This window comes from Phyllostomus discolor, chromosome 6, assembly GCF_004126475.2.
Source record: "Phyllostomus discolor isolate MPI-MPIP mPhyDis1 chromosome 6, mPhyDis1.pri.v3, whole genome shotgun sequence".
Taxonomy (NCBI): Eukaryota; Metazoa; Chordata; class Mammalia; order Chiroptera; family Phyllostomidae; genus Phyllostomus; species Phyllostomus discolor.
The window spans coordinates 46618278-46629689 of record NC_040908.2 but is presented as its reverse complement, the minus strand read 5'-3'; the positions used below and the strand labels follow the sequence as shown (position 1 = coordinate 46629689).

General features: G+C 36.6%; 1 protein-coding gene across 1 annotated transcript in view; it reads right to left on the bottom strand.

Moving 5' to 3' along the window:
• Window positions 1-1091: 1091 nt before the first annotated feature.
• Window positions 1092-11412, bottom strand: part of APLF (aprataxin and PNKP like factor) — a 141256-nt gene continuing 130935 nt past the window's right edge. Inside the window, exon 10 of the mRNA XM_028515872.2 lies at window positions 1092-3736. Within this exon, the coding sequence (XP_028371673.1) occupies window positions 3543-3736 (194 nt within the window). The 3' untranslated portion in view covers window positions 1092-3542. The remainder of the gene's footprint in view (window positions 3737-11412) is intronic.

Below are 11412 nucleotides of genomic sequence, written 5' to 3'. Positions count from 1 at the left end.
AATAAAATCTTTCAACACAAAAGGGATGGATTTTAATGCTATACTTCTATAAGTTATATAGCATTGACACAATTAGGGAATATTCTGGACTTCCCACTTGAGCACTGACTGGGGCGGGGCAGGGATTGTTCAGAGTCATCATTAGCTCTTGTTCTTTAGCCTGCACTTCTTTATCCATGGGGCAGTGCCGCGAGATGAAAACCTCCTGGCTTTTCACCTTGTCCTGCTGAAATCTTGTACATAGAATAGCGATGACTGGGTGTTCACCTGCTGGCCTAATGATGCTGACAATGGCGGGGGAGGGGGGCGGCCCAAGCACCAAGACCTCCAGAGGAACCCAGAGCACGCAGTGTTTACCACAGAGGCTGACACTGGAGGAGTCCAGCGACCCAGGAGAAGGCGAGAAGATTCCTTTGGGGTAAACGGTGAAGATGCAGTTCTAGCTGGGTCATCTTGTCTTTCCTTATAATGACCCTCCACCCCCCACTTCCCCGAAGTCCCCACCCAACAGGCCTTATAGGGTTATCTTGGTAAGTGCCTGACATTTGGAGAAAACTGGGGAAATTCAGCTTTTACTTTTTTTCCTAAAACTGCTCTCTCCATCAGATTTGGACTAGGGAATTAACTGCTTTACACCCATGACATGCGGTATGCCTTGAATCCACACAATCTCCTATGTGTTTGCCAGTTAAATGGTTTCTTGAATACATTCTTATTATAAGACTCAGGCAGTACATTAGTATGTAGATTAAACTTGACAGTCCACCCTTCTACCCCTTCTTCCCTCTCCTTCCCATACCCATTTTCATTCTCCTAGGTAAGTATTGTACTATGAACAGTTATCTGTATCCTGGTCTTTTTCTATTTATATTAAATATATAAAGATACTCCTTATTAGCATAAATGCAATCATACTGAGTTTATTATTCAGTGAGTTCCTTTTTAAAATAGCATTTCTTGGAGAGCTTTCCATATCACTACATAAGTCAACCTTGTTCTTTTTAATGGCTACATAATATTCCATAATTTGGCTGACACAGAATTATTTAACCATGTTTCTACTGCTGGAAATGTGGGTCCTTCCCTTTTGTTTTTCTTTTCTAATTGCAGAGAGAGCTACAGTGGACTTCTTAGTATAGTTATCTTCACTCAGACACAAATGTTTCTATGGGATGGTTTCCTAAAACAGGAAGAGCTGGGTCAAAAGGCATGCGCTTTAAATACTTACAGCTATGGCTCCATTGTCCTCCAGAAAGTCTTGATCAATGAACTCTTCTTTGTTATCACTGAAAGTGTTCAATATTTTACATTTCAAAACTTGACAGTTGAGAACTATATCATCATTTTAATTTGTACCTGTGTGCACTCAAGGTTGAGAATTTTCACACACACACACATTGGCAAACTGTGTCTTCTGGGAATTGCTCGTTTATGCCTCTTGTCCATTTTTTTAATGTCATTTGTAGGGGTTTTGTTGGTGCACTCATCACATGTGCTGCAAATATTTTCACACTGTGTTGTTGCTCTATTTAAACAAGTTCCTTATTTGTGTGAGTACAATGTGTCCTTTCTTTGGTCACAGACTATGAGGTGCAGGTTTTGCCTGGAAAGGCTTCCCCCCCATGAGATGAGGGAAGTGTTTTAGGTTCCCTTCCCATATTTCATCTTCCCCCCAGTATCTTCCTTAATTTTTTTGAATTTTATTTTTCATAATCTGAGAGTATAATTTCTTCAACTTATCCCAATGGGTTTAAAATCATACTTTTATCATAAATTAAATTCATATATATAACTGCATCTGCTTCTTCAGTCTCTGTTCTGTTTTATTCATCTGTCTTTTCCCGCATCATTGCCATAATTTTTTTTTAAAAGTATGTGAAGCCCTATTTGTTTGATATACACATTTTGATGAGTAGTAAAGTATCCCCATTATTTTTGTTCAAAAATTATTTATTTGTCTAGTGCATTTTTTCTTTAAAATTCATTTTAGAATTGAAAACCTGTTAAAAATTTAGATTGTAAAACTATAATGAATCTATCAGAGATTTTAATTGGGATTGCCCCAAATTTATAGATTAATTTAAGGAGAATTTATCTTTCTTTTTTTTACTATATTGTAGTTTATAAATAAAATTGTATATATTTAGGGTACATAATATGAAAGTTTGATATGTATACATTGTGATTACTGCAATCAAGCTAATTAACATGCATTTCAGCATTGCATTTTTCTACCTAGAAATATACTGTGTATCTCCATTTATGCAAGTCTCTTATAGCTTTTAAATTTTTAATATATCACATGTAATACTCAGCGTCTAGTACCATAGTAAGAGAAGATCTTTGAATACTTGCCATTTCCTTTATAGTTATTGATCTATTCAGACTTTAAAAACATATTTTAAAGTACATTTTGGTAAATTATATTTTTATGGAAAGTCATACATTTATCTAGATTTACAAAATCATGGACATAAACTTCTACATATACCCTTACATTGGATTTATAGTTTCAATCTTTTTCATTTCTAATATGTCTTTTTTAAAGTATTTATTTTATCAATGATGTCAAATAATCTATTTTTGTCTTGATCAAGTCTACTGCTTTTAAAAATATTTTACTTCAAAATTTTATTATTTCCTGTTTTTCTTGGGTATATTTTGAAGTTTTTGTCTAGCTTCTTGAGTTAAATAATTCATTTATCTGTAATCTTTTTCCTAATATATGCAATATATTTAGGACTATATAGTATTGTCCTCCTTCAAGTACGTCTTACTTGATATGTAACATAATACTCTCACTGTTGCTTATTTCTATACAGTTTACAATTTCAACCTTTTTCTTCTATTTAGAAGGATTCTTTTAATCTGTTCAAGATAGTTCAAAATTCCATGTTGGTCAGATTTGTTTTGTGGGGCACAGAATATCATTCCCTCTGTGGTAAACACTTCTATAGTCTTATTGAATCTATTTTTGGTATCCATTTGGTACCAATTTCCCCAGGTTTCAAAGCATAAAAGTATTAAATGAAATGCAAAGCTTGTATCTAGGATACTAGAAAAATAAAAGCTATTATATGATGGCTGTCATCTTTTAAGGCCTGGTTCTGCTTGAAGAATTACTTCAATAGCAATGAAAAGAGGCATGCTTTTCCACTCATGATGTAATTTGCCTGGTTATACTTGCATAGTTTTCAATAAAGATAGAATCTTTGGAAAACAGAAAAAGACAAGACCAAAGTTTTGTGCGACCTATGACTTTTTATAACCAACAGACAAAGTACGTGAAAAATATCAATTACTTCTCTTTAACTCTACTTTCCATTTCTAGATGCTTTAAATAGGATAGAAAAAGCAAAGTGACAAAACAAATTGCATACACTACACCAAGGGCTGACATTTCAGTGTTCCATTTGCAGTGGGTCAACAGTAAAGTCTTAGCTATAGAAAGGAAAAGAATTATTGCTTAAGTGCCTCCTTAGTTCTTGAATGTTTTTCCATAAAGAAAGAGTAAACATGAGCCATGTATTATTGCAGAAAAGTTACTTTTTTCTTTTCATAAATGTTTTTGCTTCTTTCAAAAGCTCTTCCACATCTTCCTTCTCTTCATCCTTTCCTGGCTCCCAGTCAGAGTCTTCATCTGTTGGCTCATATTCTTCTTCCTCATCATCTATAAAGCTGTCATTCAGGTCCTGCTCACTGGGCTGCCCATCGTCTTCCTCTACAATGCTTCTCCCTGGAAGACAGAAGTTGGGTACCCAAAACGTGAATTGCCACTCAACCTGGGATTCGAGATGGCTAACTGTAAAATATCCTTTTCCATCAAGAAAAATTAATTTTACTTAACACATAGCAAATCACTACAAACTTCTAGGAAGGCGACTAAAATGACCATATGTTATTTATTATTTCTAGCTTTCCCTACCATGAGGCTCCTGAGACTAAAATGTCCCATGAGATTCATAATAATGGTTTCTTCATGATATTGTAATCATACCTAGGCTACCCCACATTCTGGATGGTAGAATGTATTTCTGTCCCAGTTATTCACTGTCCCTCCCAATGATATGATTATAATTCTCCACTCCCAATGACACCAGACTTGGCCAAAAAAAAAAAGTGAGAGGAAGTGGTGTGTGCTCTTCCAAGGAGAAACTTTCAGAGCATTTCTGGTGTTCTGTTGTTATTTCTCCTCTATTATGAGAACAGCGTGTCCCAGACAGCAGCTAATCCTTCAGTCTGAACTCTGAGCTAGGCCAAGGCCACAGCCAACATGCAGCTGGAACATGAAGAAGAAACACATCACATTTTTGTGTAAGGCACTGAAATTTGGGGATTTTTGTGCAAACCTATCATGATCTGATTGACACACAAGGACTGTGATCAAATGAGAAAATACAAGTTTAAATACTTTGGAAGTTTAGTTTATAAATCTATGATATTCTACAGTTCACCCTAATTCTAGTATTATTATACTAGAACTCTTCTGTCTCCAAATTAATTTCTTCCCTCACCCCTCTCTGTTTTATATTCTTTCCACAGTGAGCGACAGAGTTGGTTTAGAATAAGGCAGTGAAAGACACTGGGGTGATGAGGAGCATTTAAGAAACAAGTAGGGCAATTTTATCTGGAAATCTTTTGAATGGCAAAGGACAATCCCTGTGATGAGTGTGTATGTGTACAACTAATGACAGCTCAATCAAGAGTTTTCTTTCATTTAGTTTCTCGGCATATTTACAAGAAAAATATACATTAGGCTGAAACAGCTTCAGGTTGTCCCTCCATTTTATTGGTTGTTTCTTCTCAGTCTCCTTCCTTTGCTTGGATCTTCCTTATCTTCCCAGCCCCTAATTTTGGAGGACCCAAGTTTCAGGCTAGATGAGTCTATCCAGGCTTATATCCTAAATTTACAAATTTAATATTTTAAAAAAGACTTTATTTATTTATATTTAGAGAGAGGGGACGAGAGGAGAAATAGAGGGAGAGAAACAGATCAGTGCACCCTGACCAGAGACTGAACTTGCAATGCAGGCATGTGCACTGACTGGCAATTGAACCGCCAGCCCTTCGCTTCGTGGAACAACACCCAACCAACGGAGCCACACTGGTCAGGGCTCACAAATTTAATCTTAAGCCCTGACTATTACCTGAATTCCAGACTCACATTTATGTGACTATGTATTATTGCTTCTTGGATGACTAACAGCCATCTGAAACCTGACATTTGCAGAACACAGCTCTTGAGTTGCTTCACCCAAATGTAGTCATTCTCTTACCAGTGTTAGTATATGACCTATCTAACTTTCCAGTTGTTTAGGCAAGAAACCTTAAGGTCATCCTTGAATATCCCCCACTGGAAACCCAACATTCAATATGTTAAGAGATCCTGTTGGCTCTACCATCAAAATAGATCCACTACTTCTCACCACATCCATTCCCACAGCTTAGTCCCCTCCTAACTGGTTTCCCTGCTTTCGCTCTTGTCTGTTCTTTACAAAGAAGCCAAAAAAAGCTCTTCCAATAGCTTTCCATCTCACTCTGAATAAAATCTAAAAGTCCTTACTTGTAAAACTGTGCCTCCAAGACCCTACAAAACTGGCCTACTGATGGCTTTTCTGATCTCACCTGCCACCCTTATTCTCTTTGTTCCTTTCTACCCTCTCTTTGCTGCTCCTTGAATAGTTCAAACATGATCACCTCCAGGGCTTTTGAAGTCACCCTTCCCGCTGCCTGGCACACTCTTCCTTCAGATGATCACAAGGCTTCCTGTCCTTCACCTAGAATGTTCGTCATTTTCTTGATGCTGATTATTGTTGTTCTTATGTGGTTGTCCATCCCCCTCACCCAACAAAGTTTTTTTATGTGTCTCTTTTAACTCTTTTAAAGTATATTTTATTGATTATGCTATTATAATTGTCCCACTTTTTCCCCCTTTGCCACCCTCCACCTGGCACTCCCATTCTTTCCAGCAGTCCTCCCCTTTGTTCGTGCCCATGGGTCATGTATGTAAGTTCTTTGGCTTTGCCATTTCCTATACTGTTCTTAACACCACCCTATTTTTACCTACCCAATTATGCTTTTTGATCCCTGCACCATTTCTCATCTTTCCCTCTTCCCCATCCCAGCTGATAACCCTCCAAATGATCTCCACATTTATGAGTCTGTTCCTGTTATAGTTGTTTGCTTAGTTTGTTTTGTTTTTTTAGGTTCAGCTGTTTAGAGTTGTGAATTTGTTGTCATTTAAATATTCACAGTTTTTATCTTCTTCTTTTTCTTAAATAAGACCCTTTAACATCTCATATAATAAGGGCTTGGTGATGATGAACTCCTTTAGCTTTACCTTGTCTAGGAAGCACTTTATCTGCCTTTCAATTAGCTTTGCTAGATAGAGTAATCTAGGTTGTAGGTCCTTGCTTTTCACTTAAACAGCATGATTTAAGGGGAAGAAAATAAACCTCAAGGAGAAAAACTCACCTTGATCTAGAAAAAACAAGACTTCTGACTGTTCAGACACACTCTACAGTTATATTTCAAATAAGCTAATGGTAATATCAGAAGATGTTATATATAGGCTATTTTAATAGCATCACACTAGTTCTGTGGAAATCTATTGGAATTTAAAAGAACATGAATGTGTAAATGTAAACATCAAATGTAAATGATGATTTGATAGATATAAACAATTTTTTAAAGAAGCAAATGGGCCCTGGCTGGCATAGCTCAGTGGATTAAGCACAGGCTGCGAACCAAAGTGTCGCAGGTTCGATCCCCAGTCAGGGCACATGCCTGGGTTGCAGGCCATGACCCCCAGCAACTGCACATTGATGTTTCTCTCTCTCTCTTTCTCCCTCCCTTCCCTCTCTAAAAATAAATAAATAAATAAAAATTTAAAAAAGAAGCAAATGTTATTTTTCTGATTAATATGGCCTTGTGTGATGTGTGTACTTTATACATGGTATGCAAGGTGACAGCTGCCTCATGGCAGATTTATTGCTTAAAATTGATAATTCCTCAGGTTTTATTCTCCTTTTTTCCCCCAGTAAATCTTAAGACTAACTAGGGCAGCAATTTTCAACTGGTGTGCCACAAAAATTTTTAAAACATGCAATGACTGACTATTTCAGGGGCACTGACCTCTTTTCCCTTAGACTGTTGAATTAAAAAATGATGACAGCCAACACAACAGCTATCCGATGTGAATGAATCAAAATTGTACCTATTTTTTGTCAGATCAGCAAAAAATATTTTTTTTTGGTGTGCCACAGAATTTTAGTAACTGGTTTGTCTGCAATGAGGATAAAAAAGGTTAAAAATCACCAAACTAGGGTATTAATTTTCATTACATAAAAAATATTTAGGCCAATATCTCTAAAGATACATATTTACTACACGCTACAAGAATAAGCAGTTTTTTAAATGTAAAAGTAAAGACTCATCTTTCTAATGTACCAAGCTGCTAGTTGGATACTCATATTTTAGCTTTGAAAAAGCAGTTTGTGTAATTCTGATCTACTGTATTATACATGAAGTTTATTTTTAAAAAAATACTATTGTTCTGGCCTATTTCATATTCTAAAGCCTCTTAGTTTTCTCCACACTAAGTAGCAGTTTATACAATTATATTTAAGTTCCACTAACCTTTCTTAAGTGCTTTCTTTTTTGATCTTTTGTGTTTTACTTGTGAAGAAAAAATATATAAGAACATGTGTACATACAATTGCAGAAGCAGAGAAGTTTTAAAATTACTATTAGTATAACATTGCAATTTTCAACCATGAATGGTACTGATTACCTAGAATAATAATGCATATTACATAATAATCAGAGCCAGAAAGAATGTCTCTAATAATCAGGTGATAAAATGCTGGAGATAATGTCTTTTAAATGCTGTCGATGGGTAAGATAGCTAAAATAGATATATAAAATAAAATTTCCTGGCACTGACTACTCTTGTGTTCAATATCTTGTGCCAAAACCACGGCACTTAGTAAAAGTATGGAAAGCTGGTGAAATTTTAAACCAATGAGATACACAAGAAGCTTAAGGGATGAGAGCAGTCACACCTGCAAAAACAGAACACACTACAGAAATTGTGACATATGTGGAAGAACCTTATAGACTGAATGTTTTAGGAGTGCTACAAATTAGAAATGAAATAGTAAGAGTTTATGTAGTTATTCTATACCATGAAATACTGTACCTTGGTACATGGTATTATATTAAATTATGTTGTCTCATTATGTGGTTATGATACCCCACTCTATGTTTGAATTTTAAAAAACCTACGCAGTCCTTCCTTCTGATCTTGATTACGTGTAAATGTCATCCACAGTCTCCCAACAATCTGTACTATAATCCTGTGTCACCCCTATTCCCTCAGTTGGCAAATCTTATTGGTTCCTGCTTCAAAATCTCACTTTTATCCAATCCCACCTTTGTGCTCTCATAGTGGCCTAGTTCTGGCCCTTTATTCAACGACCTAATTACTCCGCAGGCTTCTCCCACACTAACTCAGACAGACTGTTCGGCATCGCCAGCTTCCCTTTGGTAAAATACTAGTTCACCATTACTTGCTGATGCATCCACAACTGTGTTCTAGCCTTTGAGAGCTTCCACTGCACAATCTGGCCTCAATACATCCTTTTAGTATCACCCACAGCGACTACAGAGGCTCCATGTCAGTTAAACCGATCACTTGTTAACTCCAAACACAACTTACCATTTTTATACCTTGATGTCCTTGATTGATCTATTTCTTCCCTTTGGGATGTCCTGACCCACCCACCACAAGCTACGACACAAAGAGGATCGAATTCCTACCACCTTAAAGACCAACTTAACTTAAAACCCCCACCTCTAGTGTACCCTGATAACCCCGGCACCAAGGGCTCCTTCTCTTGGCTTCGGGTTTTACCTGGCAGAGGTGTCCGAACTGTTGGCATCTCTGGGCCACACTGGAAGAAAAAGTATTGTTTTGGGCCACATGTTAAATACATAAACACTAATGAAAAAAAATCTTATAATGTTTTAAGTAAGTTTACAATTTTGTGTTGAGCCGCATTCATAGCCATCCCAGGCCGCATATGGCCTACGGGCCACAGGTTGGACACCCCTGTTAGGGCATCTCACCCCAAACAGGTGGAGCTCTACCTGTTTTCCTGTCTCTCTGTAACTCTGCTCACTTGTTAGATACATAATGTATGTGTGAGTAAATTGACTGGTGCATAGATAAGATTAAGATCTTGGGTAATGTTAGACTTTAAGGATTTTGGAAATAAGTATGTTAGAAATCTGTGTCAGATATTGCTAATTAAAAATATGAGACCTTAAGATTAAAATTAGCATTTGAAATACTCCAGAAACCTTAATTTATAGGCTTTAGAGTAGGAAGAGATGTTCTAGTTAAACTGACACATAACAACCCTTGAAAGTACATTAAAAAATAAGGCTAACTTGCTGTGTAACAGTATCTATACTTTTTTTTAAAACTGTTCTTCCAATGAAATAAAATGATTTTCTTAAAAAATTAATTGTTCTAAAAATATGTTCTTCATACAGAAGATACCTCAAAGAGACTCTTCAAAGAAAATTCGGGTGTTTTTAACTGTGCCATATGACACGTATTGATAGTGTTTAGGAGAGTGGTTCCTACTGCTGTGAAGATTCACAGATGTGTCCAATGTTCTTCTCATGGAACACTGCTACACTTCACCAATAAAATATATTTTAATCAGTATTATTACATTGGTGCTGGGCAAGAAGTTAACCACCATACATGCTACATCACTATATACAGCCTCAGTCAAGAAGCCTAACGTGTAACACATAGCCTCCACACACACTAGCTCAGATAACATGAGTATACTGGTGCCTGGATTACCAAAGTCCAAAAGCGTCTTTCAGTCAGAAATATCCAGTGGAGTTTCCCATGGTGAATTTAATTATTTTATCACTTAGCTGCAAGTTGGTTGTGTTTATACACATACACATGCATGTGGGCAGAGCCTGGAGAGTATGCATTTCATTCTCTCACTCTGTGGGCAGAAATCTCCTGTGCGGAACTGGCCTCTGCCAGTGATACAGAGAAGCCAGAATTTGTTAAAGGGAAAGAAATAATGGAGTTCAGAAGCAGGAGAAACAGAAGGTAAAACAGACTGATGTAAACAGGACTGAAGAACAGTTGATATTGCTTGACTAGTGACTATTCCCCCTCCTCCTCCCTCCCCCAAAACTTCAGTTTCCAGTGGGGATCCCCGTGGCTCTTCAAGGAGGTGACTCTACCCTGCTTCCAGGGCTGGTATAAACTCATCAGTAGCCATAGTGAATGGTTCAAAAGAATGTAATCTAAGCCAGTAAAAAAACTGAATTTTATGATTTTTTTCCCAGGTAGAGTTGGAGTCAGAGTTGTCCATTCTCTCGCTCTCTCCTTAGATGTAGAAGTGGGTGCTTATCAACACACTGAATGAGGGTGGGGAGAGACGCCAGTGTTGGGACAATAATGACCCCTCTAAAAACAGAACGATGGAAGGAAATTGGGTCATTGGTGACATTACTGATAATACTAACGAGCCAGAGCATAAATTATGTCTAAATGCAGCCCTGTTTGGACTTTTCAATGAGAGTAGTCAGTAAGTTCTCTTTACCATTTTGACCAATTTGAAATTTTGTTTTCAGGTACTTACAAAGAAAATAATCCTAACAGATGCAAGAACAAATACATATTGTTATATAACGATTGTAGAAAACATCCACTATATTAAAATTATATTTTTTAATCTAAGAAAAATCATTAAAATGAGCAATTCAACAAATTCACAGAGAAAATTTTGAAAAAAGAATCCTAACAATTAGAAACTGTAATTAGGTTTAATAAGATACTAATTGGAAGGTTTCATTTTCAATTTCCTGAAGTAAAATTACTCACCTGGAAGTGTACTGTGTTTGTATTCTATCTTGTGCTGAGGATTCTTCCTGGAAAAAAAAAAAAGAAAGAAAAGAAGCCAAAAATTCTTATTTTAGAAAACCAGTGACTAGTTTTCTAGTCACTAAAAATTAATGATGATTTTAATTTAACTAGAATATTCACTAAGTTGCACAGAAAATTAAATCCCAATAAGCCTCCTGTTGAAAAGCATCTGCTTTTCCCCGGCTGCTGACTGGTCACCGCACCGTGCAAAGCATCTGCTTTCTGATTCCAGCGTTCGCCGACGCAGGCACGTTTCTGGATGAACAGACGGAGTGGTAAAGCAAACGAAGTTCCGTCCTCATGGCTTACACTCTACAGAACAACAGTGTGAGACAGACAGAATCTATCACACTCCTAAGGTGAACTATTTTTTATTTTATATTTATATTTTATATTTATATATATTTTATTTCTAAGATGTTAATGTCATATATTACATACATAAA